We start from the raw sequence: 25,191 nt of genomic DNA on the forward strand, positions 1-25,191 counted from the left end.
ATCAAAATGTAACATGCCAAATATTTTATACATTCATTTTGTTATTTATATCCTATCTTTCAACCCCCACTAGACTGTGAGCTCCACTGAGGGCAGGTACTTTGATATAGATTTTTGTACAGTTTGTTAACTGCTGTATCTCCAGTGCCTGGCACATAGCTACTGAATAAATATTTATTAAATGGATGAATTGTTGGAAAGTAAAGTTGTTTTTAATGTTTTGCTCTTGTAAATGATATGTATGTATACCCTTGAACAATTTTGTTTTTATCACTGATCATTTTATTTGGATTAATTTCTTGGAAGTGGAATTATTAAATCAAAAGTTTTATTTTTAAGACTTTGGATGATATATGGACAGTTTGACCACTAGAAGGATTGTATGAATTGAATTATCATCTGTGTGTTTGCTCTTGACAAAACACTAAGCACCGACTTGATAATTTTTGTGGTGCTAAATTCCTTAGATTTAGGTCTTTTAGAGTTTTTTGTTGTTAGTTTCATTAACAAAATAAACACACTTATTCCAGAAAATCTGGTGGAAACAATACAAGAGGAAAAAGAAAAGGGTTAGGCATGGGCTGGGCGTGGTGGCTCACGCCTGTAATCCCAGCATTTTGGGAGACTGAGGTAGGCAGATCACCGGAAGTCAGGAGTTTGAGACCAGCCTGGCCAACATGATGAAACCCCATCTCTACTAAAAATACAAAGTTAGCTGGGTGTGGTGGTGTGTGCCTATAATTCTTGCTACTCAAGAGGCTGAGACAGGAAAATCGTTTGAATCTGGGAGGTGGAAGTTGGCAGTGAGCTGAAATCGTGCCATTGCACTCCAGTCTGGACAACAAGCCTGGGCAACAAAAGCAAAACTCCTTCTCCAAAAAAAAAAAATAATAAGAGAAAAGAAAAGGGTTAGGCATGGTGGCTGGCCCCCAGCTCCCAGGACTTTGGGAGGCAGAGGCACGAGGATCACTTTGAGCCCAATAGTTCCAGACAAGCCTTGGCAACACAGTGAGACACCCTTCTCTACAAAAAAATTTTAAAAATTAGCTGGGCTTGGTGGTGCATATGTTTGGTGTCAGCTACTTGGAAGGCTGAAATGGGAGGATCATTTGAGCCTGGGAGATCGAGGCTGCCATGATTGTGCCGCTGCACTCCAGCCTGGGTGATAGAGCAAGACCCTGTCTCCCAAAAAGGAAAAGAAAGCAAAAAGACCACCAAAGGGAAAGATCTAGGTAGGACCCTAATCCTATCACCCAGAGTAGCTTTGCTAACGTTTTGGTTTGTATCCTGTTTGCAAATGTATCTTCAAAATATTTAAAAAAAAAAATATTTAGGCTGGGCGCGGTGGCACATGCCTGTAATCCCAGCACTTTGGGAGGCCGAGGGGGGTGGATCACTTGAGGTCAAGAGTTTGAGACCAGCCTGACCAACATGGTGAAACCCTATCTCTGCTAAAAAAAAAATTACAAAAATGAGCTGGGCACAGTGGTGTGCGCCTGTAATCCCAGCTACTGGAGAGGCTGAGGCAGGAGAATTACTTGAACTTGGTAGGTGGAGGTTGCAGTGAGCTGAGATCATGTCACTACACTCCAGCCTGGCTGACAAAGCGAGACTCTGTCTGTAACAAACGAACAAATATTTGGTGATTTAAAACACTTTTGAGCATCAAAAATCTATTCAAGTCGAGTGTGGTGGCGTGCACCTGTAGTCCCAGCTACTGAGGAGTCTGAGGCTGGAGGATGACTTGGGCCTAGGTGTTTGAGACTAACCTGGGCAACATAGTGAGAACCCATGTTTAGAAACAAAAAACAAAACAAAACAAAAAAACAGAAAACAACAACAACAAAAACCTACCCGGATAAGTCTAGATAAGGACTTTATTATAGGGAGAATAATTATAGACATTATCTGGCTTTCTTGGAAGGAGCCAAGAAAGCTCCTTTGGGAGTTTCCTCTGTCTCATCTTCTTGGTCTTAAGGAAGTTTTCCCAGGTTTTTCCTTGCAAAGATGAGGGAAGTACTTGTTTTCTTCCCCAAAGTATTTTATTTATACATTTGTTAAAATAGTTATGGCCTTGTGATGTACCTGTATATGTATTTGCGCCTTGCTCAAGAAGAGCTAATTCCATTAAGAAATGCACTGTATTTCTCTCTTTTGGTAAGCCCATTGTTGAGCTTAGTGTACTGGACATTGGCATTAATATTTAGTTAACTAATTTAGTTAATAAATGAATGTTGAATGAAGCCATTAGGGTCTTATTGGGGGCGGGTAAGAGAATGCAAACCTGAGATTGCTAGCTTACTGTCGATAATTGTGGGATTATGTGAAAAATGAGACACATTCTGGAGGATGAGATGTGTTAATATTTCCAGTTTTCAGACAGGATAAAATATTTCTATGTGAACTGAAGGAGTAGTAAATTAGATGTTTTTGAGGGGTATATTTTGGAAGAGAATATTTGTTCAGAAAACATTTTATCGAATGCTTGCTCTGTTTTATGTCTTGGGTTAGGTGCTAAGGCAATAAGGATGAAAATACACAGTACCTAGTTTTGAATTTCATGGGGAAGCTGACACTAAATAATTTCACTATGTCATAATGCTGTAAAGGAATTATAATGCAAGCACAGGATATTCAGCTGCCTATTTGATTTTTCCACTTAGATTTCTTACAAGCATCTCATACTCCATATTTTCCCAAACTGATCTCGTTAGTTTTGCCTTTATATATATATTTCATCTTAATACCATATGTGCCCATTTGCTCAAGCTAGCAGTCTCAGAGTTATCTTTGATAATTCGTTTTACTTCTCTGTTCCCATATCCAGTCTGTCACAACATCACGTCAGTTTTATCTCTACAGTATCTCTGGAATCTGTTCATTTCTCTGAATCCCTGTTGCTATCACCTTAGTGAAAGTTGCCACCATCTCTAACAAATTTTGCACCAGTGGCCTACTGATGTTTCCTGGCTTTTTTTTTTTTTTTTTTTTTTTGCTGGGGGAGATGGAATCTCACTGTGTCCCCCAGGCTGCGGTGGTATGATCTCGGCTCACTGCAATCTCTGCCTCCTGAGTTCAAGCGATTCTCCTGCTTCAGGCTCCTCAGTAGCTGGGACTACAGGCATGTACCACCATGCCCGGCTAATATTTGTATTTTTTAGTAGGGATGGGGCTTTACCATATTGGCCAGGCTGGTCTTGAACTCCTGACCTCAAGTGATCTGTCCTCCTCGGCTTCCCAAAGTGTTGGGATTACAGGCGTGAGCCACTGTGTCTGGCTCCTGGCTTCCATTTTTATTTGTCTTCTATTTGTTTTCCTCACAGCAGCCAGAGTAATCTTAAAATGTAAATTAGAACAAGAATTCTCTAAAATCCCTTCAATATCTGTATGTCCACTTACATGACTTTATTATTTTCTTCCACTAGCCTCTTAGTTTCATGAAGGCTGTACAGGAACTTGTGTTTAGCAAGGCCTTGAGGATCTCAAATTCTCTTTTTCCTTCCCTTCCCCCTGACTCTTTTTCCAGCTCTCTATCCTCATTCTTCCTTTCTCCTTCCACTTAACCTCTCTTCTTCCCAGCACCTCTCTCTACCCTGTTGGTGAAAAAGATTAGGAAGAATATTCCTGATAGCAGAAAGGACGCATGTGAAGATAAGGCAAGGAACTGATTTAAGAGAGGAACTTCATGATGCATAATGTTTACCTTTGTTATGTGAAGTGTGGGAGATAGGAGCTTGGAGGCAACCCTTCTGTGTTAACAAGACTTGGATTTTATTGGTCATTGTATGCCAGTGAAAAAAGAATTGGGGCTGGGCGCAGTGGCTCACCCCTGTAATCCCAACACTTTGGGAGGCTGAGGCGGGTGGATCACCTGAGGTCAGGAGTTCGAGACCAGCCTGACCAGTATGGTGAAACCTCGTCTCTACTAAAAATAAAAAAAATTAGCCAGGTATGGTGGTGTGTGCCGGTAATCCCAACTACTCAGGAGGCTGAAGCAGGAGAATTGCTTGAACCTGCGAGGCAGAGGTAGTAGTGAGCCGAGATTGGAGTGCACTGTGCTCCAGCCTGGGTAACAGAGTGAGCCTCTGTCTCAAAAAAATAAATAAATAAATAAATAATTCTTAATAACGTAGGGGAGTAAGACTAGTAAAATCGTTTAGGATGCTTTTGCAGCAGTCCAGGCGGGAAATAAAAGTGTGTGAATAAAAATTAGGTTAGTTGGATCAGGGGAAGACTTGAGAGACGGAGAATTTAAAACTAGTAGGATGTGGTAGTTGGGTATGAGAGATGGTAGGTGAGGAGTAAAGTATGAATCCCAGATTTTTAATCCAGTGGCTGATTAAATTGGGATATCCTTAACTGTGTTTGAGAATATGGGCAGTGAAGGGGTTGGATGAATAAATTGATGAGTAGGGTTAGGGTTTTGGACATATTGAACCTGATGGGCTTTACATGGTTGTGTATGAAAACCTGACTATAGGAGAGGTCACAGCTGGACTTGAGAATCACAAGCTTACATAGAGGTGCCTTTTGACTCCCACACTTTCACACTATTGATTGACTATCCAAATTGCTTTCATAAGCTGAAGTTTGGATTTTGATCAACACTTACCAAGCGAAGATTTTTGGGAGTATCATGGGGCTTTGACGGGCCTGCTGCTACCACTTATTTACTACCCATGGTAGAACTGGGCCGGCCTCCTTTGTTAAACAGATCTCATTATAGGCCAGAAAGATGAAGGCGATGAGGACAGAAAATTTTCCCGTGAATTTGGCAGTGTTGAGGTTGTTGATGAGCAGTGCAGGAGCTAGTGGAGTGGCAGGAGAAGCCAGGCACGCTGCGTTTTGAAGTGACTAAGAAGCGAGGAAGTAGAGATGTTTCTGGATGAAGAGGAAAGATGAACAGTGCATAGCTAGAAGGGAGATGCTGCATCAAAAGTTTTAAACAAATGAAGAGATATGTTTAGAGACAGAAGAAAGCACATAGGGGTTAAATTTGTAGAAGAGAGGGTTGTATGGAGGAGATAAAGATCATATATGGATTTTTTTAACTTTTAGGTTCGGGGGTACATGTGAAGGTTGTGTAGGTAAACTTGTGTCATGGGGATTTGTTGCACAGATTTATTTCATCATCCAAGTGTTATGCCTAGTAACCAGTAGTTTTTCCTGCTCCTCTCCCTCCTCCTGCCTTCCACTCCCCAAGTAGACCCCAGTGTCTGTCATTCCCTTCTTTGTGTTCATGAGTTCTTAGGTGGATTTTTAGTGAAGAATATTACACAAATATGTTTTAGCTTTTCTAAGTATCTGTAGGTGAAGAGGGACTTGGAATTGAATTTGTCAATTATTGAATCATAGTACAGCCATTATCCTAATTCAGGCAACTGTCTTTTAGTTTGAGTTACTGCCAGTTTGCCTCCGTTTCTTTTTATAGCACCTGAAGGAAATCTCTGATTGTGTTATTATGTTATTTTTGTATTTTTTATTTTTTGTAGATAGAGTCTCACTCTCACCCAGGATAGAGTGCAGTGTTGCGATCATGGCTCACTGCAGCCTCTACCTCCTGAGGCTCAAGTGATCTTCCCACCTCAGCCTTCCAAATAGCTGGGACTACAGGCATGCACCACCATGCTCTGCTAATTTTTTGATTTTTGGAGAGACAGGATCTCACTGTGTTGCCTAAACTGGTCTCAAACTCCTGGTCTCAAGTGATCTTCCCACCTTGGCCTCCCAAAGTGCTGGGATTACAGGTATGAATCACCATGCCCGGCCTTTGTGTTACTCTTTTTTTTTTTTTTTTTTTTTTTTGCGATGAAGTCTCGCCCTGTTGCCAAGGCTGGAGTGCAGTGGCAAAGTCTCGGGTCACTGCAACCTCTGCCTCCTGGGTTCAAGCAATTCTTGTGCCTCAACCTCCCGAGTAGCTGGGACTATAGGCACGTACCACCACACCTGGCTTATTTTGTATTTTTAGTAGAGATGGGATTTCACTATGTTGACCAGGCTGGTCTTGAACTCCTGACCTCAAGTAATCCACCCACCTCGACCTCCCAAAGTGCTGGTATTACAAGCATGAGCCACTGCACCTGGCCTGTGTTACTCTTAATAGATCTGGTGACTATAAGAAATATTTAGTCTTGGACATTGGAAAACCATTGGTGATACATTGGAAGGGACAGGGTGGTGAATACATTTGAAATTTTATTGTGAGCAGCAATTGAAGAAATTAGGAATGTTCGGTCATGGGAAGGAGTCTTTGAGGAGTAATGGTGATTATTTGCCAATACCAGAATGATTTTCATTTGAAAGAGTGCTTAGATGTGTACTCCTCTGGTAGAAACTGTTGGGAAACATTGGTTTGGTGTTAAGGAAGATATTTTAAAACAATTTCTAATAAAATATGTGTATATTGTAAACTGGCTATTTTAAATAGAATTTTGAGACCTAATTGTTGTAAAGATTGTGGGTTTTTTTTTTTTTTTTTTTTTTTTTTGAGACAGGGTCTTGCATGGTCACCTAGGCTGGAGTGCAGTGGCTGTTCACTGCAGCGTTGACCTCCCAGGCTCAAGCAGTCCTCCCACCTCAGCCTCCTGAGTAACTGGGACCACAGGCATGAGCCACCATACCCGGCTAATTTTTGTATTTTTAGTCAAGGTGGGGTTTCATCATGTTGCCAAGCTGGTCTTGAACTCTTGTACTGAAGTAATCCACCCTCCTTAGCTTCCCAAGTGTTGGGATTACAGGTGTGAGCTAACCTGCAGCCGGTCAATTGTGGTCTTTTTAGTAATAAAAACCTCAGTTTGAATCTTTGTTCTGCTGCCTGTGACTGTGGACAAGTTGTTTAACCCTTCAGCTTTATTTTTATCTGTTACATTTGGGTTGTTGTGAAGGTTAAATTAGATTAAATGAGCTAGTTCCTATGTAAAATTTTCAGCTTCAGTGTTCAGTGGATGTTAATTCTACTTCTTTAGTAAAGAGCCCAACTTTACAGGAATCTAATAGAAAGCAGTTTCTTGGAAGGTACTGGAGTAGTGCCTTTCTTCTTGAAAGGAGTGATTGGACCACTCCTTTGTGGGTATGTTGTTTTCTTACCTGGTTGTTTAACCTGTTTTGTGGGGGTTGAAGTAAATGACCTCCAAGCCCACGAATATTTGGAAAGGAAACAAAGAGTAGCAATGAGCACTCCCAGAACCCAGGTTGTGGTATTTCTATAAATGAAAGCGAATCCAGACCCCCTGGAAATGATTGATTTCAGGTCTGAGGCAAGAAAAATACAAGATGATCCTGGAACGTTCTGACATACCAGATAGAAAAGAAGCTGTTAAAGACTGCTAGGGTCATGTCAAAAGGACCCAGGAGCCAACCTGAAGAGTCTCCCACTTTTCAAAGATGAGACGATTGAAACACTGTTAATAATTGCTGTGAATTGAAATATATTAATAAAATAATGTGTTACTGTTGGACACTGTTGGACTGTTGTGCAAGTGAACCTAGTCATTATTTTGAAAACAAATAAGACTTAAGGCTTTTTCCCTCCTTTCTTGTATTAAGCAGTATCATTCGGTAACTAGACCAAGTAGTATAAGAGGAAAATTTCTTTTTGTAGAAGTATTCCAACTAATATATAAGGGAGGAATGAAAGAATATAATCACTTACAACCTTAGTGAACTTAGGGAACCAAGCATTGATCATCAGTTACTGCAAGTATCACAAACACATCATCACAATGTGTGCCTCTTGATGGAATAATATACCCCTATATATGAAGTATTGCCAAAAAAGAACTCAAATTAATGAAAATCTCAAAATCTCTATACCCAGTCACCAATTTACATGAAATGCAAAAGACAGAAAAACGTTTAATTATATCATGGATAAAATCAGCAAAACCCAGACTTTAAAAAAATGTTTTGGGTCAGGCATGGTGGCTCGTGCCTGTAATCTCAGCACTTTGGGAGGCCAAGGTGGGAGGATTGCTTGAGGCCCAGTTGGACAATATAGTGAGACCCTGTCTCTACAGAAAATACAAAAAGTAGCTGGGCATAGTGATATGCGCCTGTAGTCCTAGTTGCTCAGGAGGCTAAGGTGGGGGAATCCCTTGAGCTCAGGAGGTCAAGGTTGCAGTGAGTTATGATCGTACCACTGCACTCAAGTCTAGGTGACAGAGTGAGACGCTGTGGGGAAAAACAAATTCTTTGAGAAATAACATTCTTAAATATTTGTGTATGGAATGCTAAGCCAAAACTTTTCTTCAAAATAATATCAAAGGAAGCTTAGATAAGGTGGTGGAAAGAGCAGGATTCGCCATGGATTGTTAGTTTTGGGACTGAGTGATTGGTACACGGGAGCTTATCATCTGCTTCTTGGTGCATTTATGAAAATACAAAAATTTTCCATAATCAGTAAAAAAAAAAAAAAATTCCACCCCAACAGTCTCACTTTACTAATGCATATTTTTTCTTTAAATATTACTTTCTTCTTGTAAACACATTTTACTGTTTACTATGCGTACGCTATTTTTAATGTGCACATATTTACTGTGCTTTACTTGGCCTTCATATTAATATTTAATGTGTCATAGTTTAATAGATTGTTTCCTTTTTTGTTTTGTGAATAAATCTTAGCAATTTGGGGCACATATTTCGATGCTTCTGTTGAATTTTCCCTCCATCTAAACGAGAATTAAAGTAGCTTGGTCCCTTTAACCTTTGATACCAGCTACTCCTGATGTTAGTTTTTCCACTTGCTGTCTGACACAGTGCTACAGTAGAATCTTACTTGCCATTTTTTGCTGAAGTTTTCTTCCCTGTCTTTTTCCCCATAAAAATACATTATTTTAAAATTAAAATAGTCCCTCTTCCCCAAGTTCTGTTCTTTAGAGGCAACTTTTGTTATCAGTTTGGAGTATATTTTTTGTCTTCTTAGCAGTAAATGTAGTTTTCACTTTCTCTTTGTACTTCACTGCATTTTCAGATTCTCTACACTGACCATTAATTGCTTTTATTAAAAACATTGTGAAATATTTCAGGCATATAAAAATATAAATTGTGATAAACACCTGTGTATTCATTGGCAAGCTGCAAAAATTAAACATTGCAGGTACAATTAAGGCTGCCTTTATAGTCTTATCTTTTGTGGATATAACCTTATTCTCAATGTTGTATTTGTCAATTTCATGTTTGTTTCTATGCTTTTGCTGCAGTTTGTATGTCTTGAAACAGTATAAACCTACTTGCAGGTTTATGCATTATATATACAAATTATTACTATAGGCTGTGTTTTGATTTTTCTTTTGTATAGCATACTTTATTAAATATTTTAGCCATTATCAAATTGCCAAATAGGTAATTAAATAATTAACTATTATCAAATCATTCTTCGAAGTGATTGTTTCAGTTTATAATACCATAAACACTACTTGAAAGTTTCCATTGTTGTACATCCTTACCAATACCTGGTATTATCAGACTTACTAAGTTTTATGAATCTAGTGAGGATAAGGTAGTATCTCACTTTTGTTTTAATCATATGTGCCTTTTAAAATTTGGAAAAATGTGTCCCTTTTTCATTCTCTAAGCTTCTGGGGGACACAGCTATGATGCTTTTTAAGTTAAGGAATTGCCACATGGTTGTCTAGTTATCTCTCAGTAAACTGCCCTCTTAGTGTGCCATGACACACTAAGATTGTTTTAAAGCTAGTCTGATACTTTGAGATAGTAGGATTTCTTTTTGCTCTTCTAAAGAACTAAAATGATTTTTTTTGACAGTGTATAGTATAAAAAGTCTGTAGCACCAGAACATTTGACATATTCTTTGTCTTTTCTATTCTAGGCTCCGAGCTCTGTCCAGTGGTGGGAGTATTACATCCCCTCCTCTTTCTCCAGCATTGCCGAAGTATAAATTAGCAGATTATCGTTATGGCAGAGAAGAGATGTTAGCACTTTTCCTTAAAGACAACAAGGTAAGGAAGTAGGAAAAGAGTTCAAAATTATGAATGAGACTTTGGGATATATACCATGATGTATTGATACATGAAAATTGATTTATTTTACTAATATATTGACCCATGCTTTTTCTTTCCACCTTGCTGTTTCCCTGCTTTGAAGCCTGCAATGGTTAACAGAGGATCTTCTGAGTGTTATCACACACTATATTTTAGGCAGCTTCATGGAAACAGGAGAGTAGTCAGCACTTACTGCCTTCTCTAGCTAACTTCCTCTTAACCCCCCTTTCAAGTCTATTTGTATCCTAGTTCAGTGGCTAAGAAATGAAGAATTTTTCCTTTCTCTTTATTGTACCTCTTATCCTACTTTCCAGTTAAGAGGAGGAGCACCTTCGACTATATAAAATTTTTGGTGGAGAGAAAACCTTAAAATGTAACACTACATTTGTGTCACTTAGATCAAAACTGAAACAGTGTGAAGTATACTTTTATTATGACTTTTATCTTACTCACTGAGTGACTAGTAAGAAATAATATTTTGTGTTTTTTCCCAGTATGCTTTTTTTTTTGAGACAGAGTCTTGCTCAGTCGCCCAGGCTGGAGTGCAGAGGTGTGATATCGTCTCACTGCAACCTCTGCAACCCAGGTTCAGGTGATTCTTGTGCCTCAGCCTCCTGAGTAGCTGGGATTATAAACATGCGTTACCACACTTGGCTAATTTTTTTTGTATTTTTAGTAGAGATGGGGTTTCACCATGTTGGCCAGGCTGGTCTCCAACTTCTGCCCTCAAGTGATCTGCCTGCCTTGGCCTCCAAAAGTGCTGGGATTACAGGCTTGAGCCACAATGCCCCACCTCCAGTATACTTTGTTTTTCAATGATCTAGAATTTCACATTTTAATGGTGGTTGCTAAGGACACATACAATTGCTTATAAAACTCTCCTTATCATCTTCTGCTTTGCATTAAATGTAGAGACTTTTATTCCTCTACTTTGTGCTCTGGAATAGCAGAGTTAGTGCTAAATCCAAAAGTGGCAATCACTTGAGAAAGCTGGGAAGTATTGACTGGGGTTTTTAATATTGACTCTCTCAAAATGTGTAAGGACTGTAGAAGTCATTTATGGCTGAACAAGCTTTAATCTGTATTTGTAATAACAACAGAAGAGTATTTTTTCTTGGATTTATCTTCTTGTATTTCTTCTTATTGCAGGAATAGTGTTAATCTCATAATCATGTGTTTGGTCCTACAGATACCTTCAGACCTTCTGGATAAAGAATTTCTGCCTATCCTCCAGGAGGAACCCCTTCCGCCATTGGCTCTGGTACCCTTTACAGAAGAAGAACAGGTTTGTAATTAGCTCTGAGCCCCAGCAAACCCTTATTCTTTTCCTGCTAAGGCATGAAAATAGGAAGTTACTATTTATGCGCTAAGGATTATCCTGCATCCTCATAGGTCTGCTTTCTTCTATTGGCATGTTGATGCTTATTAGTTGAGTAGATTTTGCTGTAGTATCTAGCTGTTGAGTATTATTTGGAAACGTTTGTAGATCCTTAAGGACATTGGTAACCATCGTTTAAAACTTAAGTAGCACTTTTGGAGGCCGAGGTGGTCAGATCACAAGGTCAGGAGATCAAGACCATCCTGGCTAACACGGTGAAACCCCGTCTCTATTAAAAAATACAAAAAATTAGCCGGGTGTGGTGGCAGGTGCCTGTAGTCCCAGCTACTCAGGAGGCTGAGACAGGAGAATGGCGTGAACCTGGGAGGTGGAGCTTGCAGTGAGCCGAGATCGCGCCACTGCACTCCAGCCTGGGCAACAGAGCGAGACTGTCTCAAAAAAAAAAAAGAAACTTAAGTAGAGGAAGAGTGATTTGCGGAGAGGGGAGGAAATCATCTTTGCAAATAAACAGATGTTCAGAAGTAATTGCCAACTTGAATTCTTACCAGTGCATTTTACCACTAAGGGAAAAATGTAGATCTTCAGCTCAAAATGCATTCAAAACTCTTCTATCACCACTTTGTGTGTGTGTGTGTATGTGTGTGTGTGTGTGAGAGAGAGAGAGAGTGATGTGAGAAAGTAACACTTGTGGGCTGGAAAGTAGTGAATTTAGTGTTGTTCCTGTTTATAGTATACCTTGTCCTGTGCAAAGAAAATAAAAGAGTTTCTGATTTTAAGGAACTTAGGAGGAATGTAGAAAAATGGAAAAATAAGCCTTGTTGGAAAGCTTGAATGTTACTTTATGGGCATCCATATGGGAAGAAGAGAGTCCAGGGAGCCAAAAATATATCTGTTTGACTCTTAGGAAAAGCTAAAGCAAGAGGTAATAAAAATCTTTTCAAATACTCTATGAAATATTAAAATCCTGGGCATTTGAAAGAGAATTTTTCAAGAAGGTTTTAAACTATGAAATGTTTTGAACTATAAAAATGTTGGGGCCAGACGCATGACTCACACCTATAATCCCAGCACTTTGGGAGGCCGAGGTGGGCAGATCACCTGAGGTCAGGAGTTCGAGACCAGCCTGGCCAATGTGGTGAAACCCTGTCTCTACTAAAAACAAAAAAATTAGCAGAGCATGGTGACACATGGACGTAATCCCAGCTACTTGGGAGGCTGAGGCAGGAGAATCACTTGAACTCGGAAGACAGAGGTTGCAGTGAGCCGAGATTGCGTCACTGCACTCCAGCCTGGGCAACGGAGCGAGACTCCATTTAAAAAAAAAAAGAAAATGTTGGCATATGTCCTTTACACTTGGTACAAAAATGCAGAAGTGTGATCACAGGAAAATGCACCTCGGACATGGCTGTAGCCAAAGGTCTTCCTGGCAGAGGGGTAAAAACTGAGCCTTAGGAATTAGGGTAAAAAAGAATCCTGCAATTCAACTAATATTGTAATCCTTTCCATGCCAGCTGCCGCCTTTCCCAAAGGCAGCGAGTGTTGGCCATTTCTTATGTATTTTTCTGAGTAAATATGGAAATATATTTTCCTCCTTTTAATATAAGTGGTGCAGTTCTGTACTTCCAACATCAAGTATTTTTATTCAAAGACTTCCCTGCAGTTTTGGAAAAATTTTTTTCCATCGTTTTTGTTTGCATTTCTTTGCCTGTAGCAGTAAACAGTTGTTTTTCAGATGTTTATTCATCATTTATATTTCTTTTAATATTTTTCGTACCTTTGCCAATTTTTCTTTTGGGATATTCATCTTTTTCTTGTTGGTTTATGCTATTTATATGAGCTCTGTGTGTGTGTGTGTTTTGTTTACTTATTTAGATTTTACTTTTTGAGATAGGGTCTTTCTCTGTCATCCAGGCTGGAGTATAGTGAGGGTCTCAGTCTGTCACACAGGCTGGAGTACAGTGGCATGATCATAGCTCACTGCAAGCTTGAACTTCTGGGCTCAAGGGATTCTCTTGCCTCAGCCTCCTGCATAGCAGGGAGTACAGGTGCATGCCGCCACATTTGGCTAATTTCGTTTTTTGTAGAGACAGGTCTTGCTCTTGTTATCTAGGCTGGTGTTGAACTCCTGGCCTCAAGCGATTCTCCTGCCTCAACCTCTCAAAGTGCTGGGCTTATAGGCATGAGCCACCATGCCTGGTCTGGCTCCTCATATTTTAAGGGCATTGACCATAGCTGTGCCCAGTAAGTTTTCTAAATGTCAAAATTGCATTTATGATTTTATTTATTTCTTTTTCTTTTTGAGACTGAGTCTTGCTCAGTCACTCAGGCTGTAGTGCAGTATCACAGTCTTGGCTCACTGCAGCATCTCCCTCCTGGATTCAAGGGATTCTTGTGCTTCAGTGTCCCGAGTAGCTGGGATTACAGGCATATACCAACACGCCTGGCTAATTTTTGTATTTTTAGTAGAGACAGGGTTTCATCATGTTGGTCAGGCTGGTCTCAAACTTCCTGAGCTCAAGTGAATCCTCCTGCCTTGGCCTCCCAAAGTCCTGGGATTACAGGCGTGAGCCACCATGCCCGGCCACATTATGATTTTAAATACAAAAGCTAATTTTACGAGCTTCTTATACCAGTTTTATTCTTTTGTGATTATTCTTTTAATTTTTAGCTATTTATATATTATTTTTAAAAATTTCCTTTTATGTTTCTTTAAATGATTTCCTAGATGTCTTAGAGACTAAATGTGTCAGAAGAGGGAGAAGGACATGCTGCTACTAGTTACCAAAATGAGGTAGACTTTTATTCAACAGAATGAATAATTGAATTACCCAGAAACATCTTGTAACATTTTAAAGAAATTAGTGTGTAGTAAGTACAGAAATCACTTGGAAAATCAAAAATTATTTTGCAGATGTTGCTTGGAATCTGTTGGTTAACTGCAGCTGACCAGTAATAGTTGGTTAACATTTCAGAGAAGAATAAAATTCGATATACACTACACCTATACACCAAAATTAGTTCTAGAACGACTAAAGGAGTGTGTTTAATTTTGTTCTTATGATGGAAATGTTTATCTTAAGGTCTGTATTCTGTGATCACAGCATCTTGATGCAAGGATTGGGAGGTTTTCACTGTAGCCACAGAAGATCATCAGGTCCATTTTGAAGGCATTTAAAAATGCATCGTTTGGGATTTCCTGACGCATATTTGGTAGCCTTCATCATTTACCAAATATGTTGGAGTAGGACAGTGCTTAAAGATGGCAAAAAAGTCATCAAAAATTTGATGTTTGTCCTTTGAATGATCAGGTACCCCTTCAGAGATTAGTATTGACTAGATCTTCTAGACTAGAGTTTTGTATACTTTTTCTTTTGGTACTCCTAGGGAGGTAAATACTTTTAATAACTTAAAGCAGGCTTCTTGCTGCATGTCTTTTTCCTGAAGTTAACTGAATATACTAACATACTCATTATACTGACATACTCATTCTCCTTCTCCCTCCATGTATCTGTGTATCAAATATACTGAGGAAGAAAATGCATTACTCCTGCAATTTAGGTAACTGTTACAAGACTGGTGTATTTTATTTATTTGACATTAAAGAAATTACTTTATTTATTCATTCTTGAATAGATAATACTTGTATGTATACATAACAAAATTCAGAAAGCACAAAATGAAAAACAAGTCTGTGACTCACCCAAACTCTGCCACCTATTACTCTTCCTCAGAAATAACCACTATTTCCATTTTCTTGTATTCCCTTCCAGGGGTGCTTATGGTGTCTGCAACTATCTGTATTTCCCTTAAACACTGCTTCACACACACATACATACACACACACACACAAATGGTAGCATGCTATGCACACAGTTCTATACTTGACAGCTTCTATTTATTTATTTATTTACTTATTTATTTTTTGAGACGGAGTGTCACTCTGTTGCCCAGGCTAGAGTGCAGTGGTGTGATCTCGGCTCACTGCAACCTCCACTTCTTGGGTTCACGTAATTCTTCTGCCTCAGCCTCCCAAGTAGCTGGGATTACAGACACCCGCCACCACACCCGGCTAATTTTTGTATTTTTAGTAGAGATGGAGTTTCGCCATGTTGGCCAGGATGGCCCCGAACTCCTGACCTCAAGTGATCCACCTGCCTTGGCCTCCCAAGGTGATGGGATTACAGGCGTGTGCCACCATCCTCGGCTATTTTTTGTAATTTTAGTGGAGATGGGGTTTTGCCATGTTGGCCATGCTGGTCTTGAACTCCTGGCCTCAAGTGATCCGCCTGCCTTGACCTCCCAAAGTGCTGGGATTACAGGTGTGAGCCACCGTGCCTGGCACTTTACAGTTTTAAGCTAAGCGTCTAAGAGGTTGTTGAGTGCTTGCAGTGACCCGTGAGGTAAATAAAAATATACCTATCTACATTATATAGATGAGGAAAATGAGGCACAGAGAAGTTGAGTGAGTTTAGGGGCCAGAATTCAGTCCCAGGGAGTTTGGCCTCTCCGTGTTCCTAATTACAAGTATGCTCTGTATCCCTGTATATTAGGTTAACCACAGGACATTGCAGTTTTTGTTATCATACAGTTCTGCCTAAGAAATAGAGTTGTGGCTGGGCACAGTGGCTCACACCTGTAATCCCAGCGCTTTGGGAGGCCAAGGTGGGCAGATCACAAAGTCAGGCGATCGAGACCATCCTGGCCAACGTGATGAAACCCCATTTATACTAAAAATAGAAAAAATTAGCCGGGCATGGTGGCATGCACCTGTAGTCCCAGCTACTCTTGAGCCAGGAGAATCGCTTGAACCTGGGAGGGGAAGGTTGCAGTGAGCTGAGATCGTGCCACTGCACTCCAGCCTGGATGACAAAGCGAGAAAGAATTGTTTGTTTGTTTCTTTTTTTTTTTTTTTTAAAAATCAGCAGTACGGAATTTTACATGTGGAAGACCGTGATTTTTAAATTAGGATTGGCTAATATGTAGATGGCTTCCATATTTTGCCTTTATAAACAGTACTGTAGTTAATGATCTTTCTATTTATGTTAGTTTTTACTTGGGTAAGAAGTAGAATTGTGTCGAAGGGGATGGACATTTAAATAATTTTTAGAAATTGCCTTCTAGAGAGATTATACTAGTTTATACTTTCATCAGCAATGTATGAGAGTTTGTGAAAATATATGAGTTTGTCCCCACGTGTACAAATGGGTGCATTTGGTTTTTATATATGTGATAGTTTGGTTAATAGGTGTTCAACTGCATGGGATCCTAGCATACATAATGCAGTTAGCTCTGACCACCATTATTTCAATATTAGAGTATATTAATCTGGATTTTGGGACTTCATACTGTTGTTTAATTATAATAATACCCAGAGACATTATTCAGTACCCCACTGCTGACTCTGTTCTAAAAGGTAAGTTAATATGTATGTTTCAATCAGCTTTCTTTTTTATTAAGTACATTTTATTATAGTTTGAAATAGAAATATAATTTTTGAGTTTGGTGTCTTTCTCTTATTTTTGGTTGTCAATTATATCTTAAGTCTTTAGTTTTGAAGTTACTTGATTATATAATTATATACCTATGAACTGAAAAAAAAATCTTATTTACACTGATAAGTTCCTAAAACTTATTGAACAAATTGTTGTGAATATTCTGAAAAAAGCAGCTAGGAGAAAATGACCTATTTATTACAACAAATTAAATAATGAAAGTAGAAGTTTTTTTTTCTTTTTTTAACAATTAGGTGTTGACTTCTTCAAAAGAAGGTGGTATAGACACTATATTTCAGTTGATTTTGAATCAAAATAGAAAGTCAGTGGAAACCAGTTTGGCCTAAAATATTAGTTGAATTGCAAGATTCTTTTTTACCTTACTTCTTTCTTTTTTTTTTTTTTTTTTTTGAGACAGAGTCTTACTCTGTCACCCAGGCTAGAGTGCAGTGGCGTGATCTCGGCTCACTGCAACCTCCGCCTCCCGGGTTCAAGCAATTCTTCTGCCTCAGCCTCCCAAGTAGCTGGAATTACAGGCGCCCACCACCGTGCGCGGCTAATTTTTGTATTTTCAGTAGAGACAGGGTTTCACCATCTTGGCCAGGCTAGTCTCGAACTCCTGACCTCGTGATCCACCCAACTTAGCCTCCCAAAGTGCTGAGATTACAGGCATGAGCCACCGTGCTTGGCCTTTTACCTCAACTCTTAAGCCTAAGGTTTTCTTTCTGCCAGGAGAACCCTTGGCTACAGACATACCAAAGGTGCACTCACTATCTCTTTGTACTTGACCCTGTTCCAGATTGGCTGAAGTGCAAATGCAGGTTAATAACTGAGTGATTGGGTTTTACTTTAATTTATTAAGTATTCCCTTCATCTTCCCATTAATGTGTTATTTAGATGGTTGGTCTTATTTAGATCCTTGGCTCTTTCCCAGTCACTTCTGATTCCTGTCATTCTATTGAATACTACTTGGAGTTGCTAATTCACATTGATGTGCAGAATGTGCTATCCTCGCATCAGACCTTTTGGTAACTCCCTTTCATTTTCACCTTTCACCAGTTAAAGGCTTACAGGACCCTTTCAAACTAGATCTCTTTTGTAAAATTTTCTGTATTTATTCTGTTGTGTATTTTCCCTATCTACTTCTGCATACATAGAGCATTTAGTTTGTTTGCTTGTTTCCTCATCAAACCTAGTATAGTGTAAGACACTGGTTGTCAGTTTTGTTGATCTGAAATGTTAATTTGCAATTATCAGGTAAAGTCAAGTTTTGGATCATCTCGTATGTTGTGCAGTTATGGTTTTCCATTGCTAGTAGTTAAAATTAGATGCCATTTTATAGATGCAGTGGGAATGTGGGGAGAAGCAACATATAGTTTTATCTGTTTCATCCATTTTTTTCTTTCTTTTTTTCCTTTTTCTCTCTCTCTCTTTTTTTTTTTTTTGGCAGAGAAACTTTTCCATGTCTGTAAATAGTGCTGCTGTCCTGCGATTGACAGGACGAGGAGGAGGAGGAACAGTGGTGGGGGCTCCTAGAGGTCGAAGTTCTTCAAGAGGGCGAGGTGAGCTTTCATGTGAAAAAAGTAATAATGGAGGAGGAGGATAGAGAACTTACTTTTAAAATATTTTAATGCCTGATTTGATAAAAACTGTTCTTTGACATTAACTGCATACTAAATGGCCTGAACATTTATATTCAGAACCATTTTTTTAAGGTATCTCCTCTATAATCCCTGATTTGCAACAGAGGAGTATAATTCTAGCTGTACAGATTTGAACATGAGGGAGTCTAGACAGTCCCAGTTCACTCTGAGAAATCCATGTTCCTCATCCATGTTCCATGTTCCTCATCCCCAGGGAGCCTTATACTTTGGGAGCCAACGCTTCCTGAAGTGACTTAACTATGGAAGCAGCACTGAAGTACCTGCAGTCCTCTGTGACAGTTTCTGTGTGAGGGGCGTGTGCCAAGAGCTTCTCCAGCCAGAGAGGGGCTTTAACAAAAACCGCCTCATCAGGACTAGGTCCTTTAGGGGTAGAACAAAAGATAATTCTGCCACATTCATTTATTTAACCTATAGTTTTACAGATTTATGTCTTAGAAAAATAGTTCTTATTTTGATATTACTCGTTTCTTTGATATCTGCCCCCCATTTTGGGTTTGTTGATATTCTACTGTATGAGGACATTCTTAATATTTGTAATATAAATATTTGCTTAATCATTTTGCCCTTACTTTGACTAAATCATAACAGTGGTCTAAATACACCTTGTAATTTTCTCTAAGAGATGCTTTAGAAATGGAAGAATTGGATGTCTGCAATGAGTGAGACCATTTTCTCTGCATATTGTGCCACCAAGATTGGCATGATCATGAGTATAGAATATTTAAATTCTTTATACATAGAGTAATTTATCTACAGTCTTTCTAGAAAATGCATTCAATTGTGCATTCCTGGGAAGAAGTTTCTTTTAGTAGTCCACTCAGAATGTGGGAATCCAGGTGTGAAGTGTCTGATTCAAACTCTCCACTTGTTTTACTAGCAACTATTACCTAGTTGTGTTTTTTCCTACTGGCTTTATTTGTCCATCTTTAGAGAGTGTTTTTTTTTTTTTTTTTAAACCTGAGGAGAGGTTAGACTAATCTGTAAAACTTACAGGAAATACCTGTGCAACAAAATTTTGGGTGGTGGGATCTAGGCATGTGTATGCTTCAAAAGCTCCACGGGCAATTCAGATTCATATACTGAGTTAGGTTCCATTGGTCCAGAATTTGAGATCCATGCATTTTGGTGGCATGGTGGTGGTTTCGAGTTGGGACTGACCACTTACGGCTCTGGCCTGCTACTTGGGCATTTCCTGTGTTTTTCCGCTGTGGGTTGGTGGCAAGGAGAGGTTGTACTTGGGCAACTTTGCCTCCAGTGCTTTTCAGGGTGAGCCAGGGAGAGATCGTCTTGATGAAGAAGTGTGAATAACACCGACTTTGTGTGCTGCAAATACCAACCAATCTCTAAACAGCACCCTCCTCCCCAATTACTTAATCGAGAAACAAGTGAATGATTGAATTTCTCCTTGCTGTTTGGTTTATGATTGAATTTCTCCTTGCTGGCCGGGCGCGGTGGCTCAAGCCTGTAATCCCAGCACTTTGGGAGGCCGAGACGGGCGGATCACGAGGTCAGGAGATCGAGACCATCCTGGCTAACACGGTGAAACCCCGTCTCTACTAAAAAATACAAAAAACTAGCCGGGCGAGGTGGCGGGCGCCTGTAGTCCCAGCTACTCGGGAGGCTGAGGCAGGAGAATAGCGTGAACCCGGGAGGCGGAGCTTGCAGTGAGCTGAGATCCGGCCACTGCACTCCAGCCTGGGCAACAGAGCAAGACTCCGTCTCAAAAAAAAAAAAAAAAAAAAAGAATTTCTCCTTGCTTTTTGGTCTCTTTGAAATGAAGGGTTATCACATATGATAGAAGGCTTACATTCAGAATTTAATCAGGCTGTGTTAAAAAAGATAGATGTTGTGACATGTAAGAAGTCGTGACTTTTTTTACATATTGATGTTGAAGAATGGCATGAAACTAGTCAAGTGACTGAACTGAGTTGGTGTGAAAAGTACTTTTAACATTATGTCAACCACCCGTTGAGATCATTCTTTTTAATGATCTCAGTAGCTCATTTTCTAAAACAAGGTTGTAATTATAATCTGTGGTATTGTGTTTTCCACTCATTACTTAATTTTAACTTGCTGGTTAAATAATGATTATTGTGGTTTTTCTTTGTATAGACAGAGCTAACATTAGATGATTATCTTGGCTGTTTGCAACTTTCGGAAACTTTGATGTGGAAATTGACTGATTTCCAGACTGCTAAATATCATGTACTAGTAAAATTTAAATAAACTTAAATAGATGGTAAGAACAACATGAAACTGTCATCTTATTTTATTTGGTTAGGTTGTTTAAAAATAAAGCGGATTGACACAACTCTCAACCATTGTCTTCATCATTATTAAAAGGAAGTGTGTTTGAATTCCCAAAAAGAATAGGGTGAACTCTCAGTAGAACAGTTCTTTATTGAGTTTTACGATAGGTTCATCATGTTATATTTACTTCCTTATTCATATATGGGAACCACTCTATAGAAGAATAAAATTTTTTCAAGTTGGAAACCTTTAGAACCTGATCGTTGTAATATGTCCCACCATGAAGTTTTAGTATCATTAGCAGGGCCAGTGTCAGTGCTAGTCACAGGTGAGAAAATATTTTATATGTGTTTTGCTTGTTTTTCTGGTAAGCTGGAGGCTATTTTTTATATTTGTGTGTTTCTGGAATAAAACATTTTCTTCAAGGTGATACAAGTGTAATGGCCTTCCTGAGAAAATGGCTTTCTCTAAAAGGCGAGGAGACTTTTGTCCCCATCCTTAAATCTTCCTGTAGAGGACAGGTGTTGTATGACAATTTGTATTACATTATTTTAGGATCTTAAATACAGTGTATACATTTTCTGAAGGGGAGAAGTACTTAAACTGTGAGTTGACTTTAAGTGAAGTTGACACAAGTCAACTTCACTTAAAGGGTAACTTTAAGATTATTATAGTTCCACCGTGCTTCTTACTTCCATTTGACAAATGAAGAAGTGGATACTTGCACTAGTCAAGAGGGTATCCATTGTTTCTAAGATTACCCACAAAATAATTTGGTGCATTATTTTGATATTTCATAATATAGCCATATAAAAGTACAACTGTATTCTGAGTTAATTCTTAATAAATTACAAACAAGAAATAAAATACTGCCTGGATATTTGAAGTAATTAGCTCAATTATATTTAGCTTTGGGATGCATTCATCAAGATCCATCATCATTTTTCTTTGGGTCATTGTGCACTGTAAGAAAAATTGAGCTAAGGATGATGGCTAAGATTTCACCTGGTTATAAATACATCCTTAGACCCCCCACCCCCCTCCCCTCCTCTCATTTTCTCACCTGTGTATTGAATACAAATGTTTGTTGGGAAAACTGTACATAAAGTATAAACCTAAAAAGCTGAAAGTGCATATGGTCTTCTGCCTCCAGACCTAACAATTGGATATATAACCTTCCTGACCCTAATGGTGCAGCTATATCATTTATATAAATGGGGTAATTTTTATATACATTGTTCTTTCAGTATGTTCTTGTTCTTGAACAGAATAATGTTGGTACTTAATCCACTGTGGCATCATTGTGTTCTACTATATCGTTTTATCAGAATTTATATAGCTCATCCTTTATTGATTAGATTTCTAGTTTTTTTAAAATTACAGTGGACATCTTCATACATATATATTTGCATTTTTGTACAACTATTTCTATTAGGATAAATCCTAAGTAGAATTGTTGAGTCAAATGTCAGTAGATCTGACCAAATTGCCTTCAGTAAAGGCCAGTTTACGCTTGAACCACCCGAGAGAGCCTTTAAATCCCTGTACCCACACACTCTACCAGCTTTGTTTGTTCAAGTTTAGTCCTGATACATTTCTTTTTAATCTCAAGATTTGGGTAAACTGTACCTTTGGTTACTGTGGAATATACCCTGTATGGCGTTCATGAGATTTGATGGTTTTAGAATTGATCTATTAAGTTATCCTTTTTCTGGGATTAGATGAATTATTTTAACTTTTATGCTTGACTTTTTAACTTTAGCCCCTGTCGTCTTAAACTCTCTAAACCAAGATTTCTTCCATTTTTATGAAAATAAAACAGTAAAAAATTTAATCTACGGTAGTGTTTTATTGAACTTCTTAGAATTTCACTTTTCATCTTTTTGTTAAATAACTTAATGTTTATACTTTCTTGTTCAGGACTGGGTCTATTACATTATATTACTTTAGTTTTTTAACTTGTTTTTTTCAGCCTCTTGTGGTCTACCTACTTCAATGCCATTGTTGGTGTCACAGGTCAAGATCATCAGGCCTCCTTCAATATTTAAATGTAGATGTCCTGCCTTTTGTATAGAGAGAACTTTACATGCTCATTTATAGTGGTGAATGTGTGCCACATGTTGACATCTATCATTTTTTTCTGTTTTCTTGTTTTCAGGTAGAGGCAGAGGTGAATGTGGTTTCTACCAAAGAAGTTTTGATGAAGTAGAGGGTGTTTTTGGTCGAGGAGGTGGCAGAGAAATGCATAGATCGCAGAGCTGGGAGGAAAGGTAACTAAAGGATCCACATATTGGCATAAAAATGTCTTGGCATATAAAAATCACTTATTTTGTGCTTTCTGTGGGGAGAAATGTTTTTGTACAGTTAAAGGGTTTCATTTTAAAAAATGCTCTTAAGTATTGAATATCAAGTTGTACGTTAGAAATTTTTAAATGATTCTTATTTAAAGGAAGAAGGATTCTAGATGGATAGGTTAATACATGAATGCCAGCATAGTTAATTTGATTTGGTATTTGATAGCAAATACCAAATTGTCATGTTATTGTTTGTTGGTATTAGTAAAAGTATCTTCTCTTTTTGTGACTTTATATGAAGTCTTCAAGATGAGTGGGGAGCAATTGCACAAAGATGCATGTACAAGAATGTTCACTGTGATGATATTTATAATATAAAATAATTGGAAATAAGCCAAACATATTGATATTGCCCTTATATAGTTGTATATCCACAAAGTAGGATATTATATGAGCATTAGAGGTGTTTTTGAAAATATTTAATGATGTGGGAAAAGATATTCTAAGAGCAGTATCTAAAACTGTATACTATGTATCTAATAAAAAAATAATATTTTGGGTCAATAGAAACAGCTTTTGGTAGGTGAGGGGATAGGTATTTTTATCTTTGTCCTTTTCTGTATTTTCCAAATATTAGGCAATAACTATCTATTTATTTGTTTTGTAATTTGAAGAGGAAATGCTTTTAGAAAAGTGGGAAAGTGAGTGTCACAAATAGGAAATCTACATCACTGTGAGACTTTGTTTGAAACTTATTTTTTCTTTTCCAGGGGTGACAGACGTTTTGAAAAACCAGGACGAAAAGATGTAGGTAAGGTTCTTACCTACACACATAAGGATACATTTATTAAAAATGGACTCAGTTACCTGCACCTCTCCAGTAGATGGGGCTGCAGCATTTCCTGCATTTAAACTTCCATGGTTATTTGAAGTCTCTGCTGCATGAAACCAGAGATGAATACAGCCATTAGGATTTACTTGACTTACTTGGTCTGTGTGTTCTTTGCAAGGCATGTATTCTTTATTAAGGCCAGTTTGTGAACTGAAGACTCAAGTTAGGAAACAATCTACTAACTCTTTTTCTAGTGTCGATAGCATCTCACAGATGAGAAGAAATGGGCAAATGCTAAAATCTTTGCTTTTGTATCAGAGAACAAAGGCCAAAACTATGGATGTTCTTAATTTACTAATTTATTCATCTGGACTTTTTGCTGTATAGTCCTTTTTTTTTTTTTCTTGTTTTGTGATGAGAACAAAAAAAATTAACTCAGATAAATTACAGTTAAGGTAGCCACTGAAGAGGAACATAATAAAGGAACAGGATTTCATTATTTATGATGAATTAATCATAATTTATATTTAAATTTGTATTTAAATATGTAATTTATATTTAAAGAATTTATACTGTTAAGATGAGCTACCTAACTGATTAAAGGTACTACCTTACAAACTACCAGTAGGTGTTAACATCTGAGAGAAAATAATGCCAATTCGTAGTACCATGAATTGGTACTATGAAAATTATCATTACAAGTTCCAAATCCTGCGAGTGCTAAAAAAGTTCTCCAGAGCATGATTATAACTGATAATGGTAATCATTTCTTGTTTGTGGTTTTTTTGTTTTGTTTTGTTTTGTTTTTGGAGCAGAGTCTCAAAGGCTGGAGACTCTGTCGCCCAGGTTGGAGTGCAATGGTGTGATCTTGGCTCACTGCAGCCTCTGCCTCCCGGGTTCAAGTGGTTCTCCTGCCTCAGCCTCCCGAGTAGTTGGGACTGCAGGTGCATGCCACCACACCTGGCTAATTTTTGTATTTTTAGTAGAGATGGGGTTTCACTATGTTGGCCAGGCTGGTCTTGAACTCCTGACGACCTCATGATCCACCCGCCTCATCCTCCCAAAATGCTGGGATTATAGGCATGAGCCACCGTGCCCGGGCAGTGGTAAATATTTCTTGTAAACGTATGTTAAATATGTAAATACCATTCACAGACTGATTTGCAGATTGTTTTAAAAACTAAGTAATTATAACAGCTTTGTATCACTGTTTCTGTTAAAAACTTAAAGATATCAGTAACTAAAATTTCTCATTTATGAATGTGGCATTGGGAATACATAGTTATATTTACATTAATGAAAACCATTAAGGCCCAGTGTGG

At 38.4% G+C, this 25,191-nt stretch overlaps 1 protein-coding gene across 4 annotated transcripts in view; it reads left to right on the top strand.

Annotated features, from left to right (window-relative positions):
• The window catches only part of GIGYF2 (GRB10 interacting GYF protein 2), a 164,644-nt gene that overhangs the window by 41,924 nt on the left and 97,529 nt on the right, over positions 1-25,191 (top strand). For all 4 annotated transcript variants that reach the window (XM_025404237.1, XM_025404238.1, XM_025404240.1 and 1 more), the window contains 5 exons: positions 9,827-9,956; positions 11,188-11,283; positions 18,280-18,391; positions 22,902-23,013; positions 23,808-23,848. In XM_025404237.1, coding sequence (XP_025260022.1) covers positions 9,827-9,956; positions 11,188-11,283; positions 18,280-18,391; positions 22,902-23,013; positions 23,808-23,848 — 491 coding nt within the window. The remainder of the gene's footprint in view (positions 1-9,826; positions 9,957-11,187; positions 11,284-18,279; positions 18,392-22,901; positions 23,014-23,807; positions 23,849-25,191) is intronic.

The sequence above is a fragment of the Theropithecus gelada genome, chromosome 12 (genome assembly GCF_003255815.1).
Source record: "Theropithecus gelada isolate Dixy chromosome 12, Tgel_1.0, whole genome shotgun sequence".
In the NCBI taxonomy this organism is placed as follows: Eukaryota; Metazoa; Chordata; class Mammalia; order Primates; family Cercopithecidae; genus Theropithecus; species Theropithecus gelada.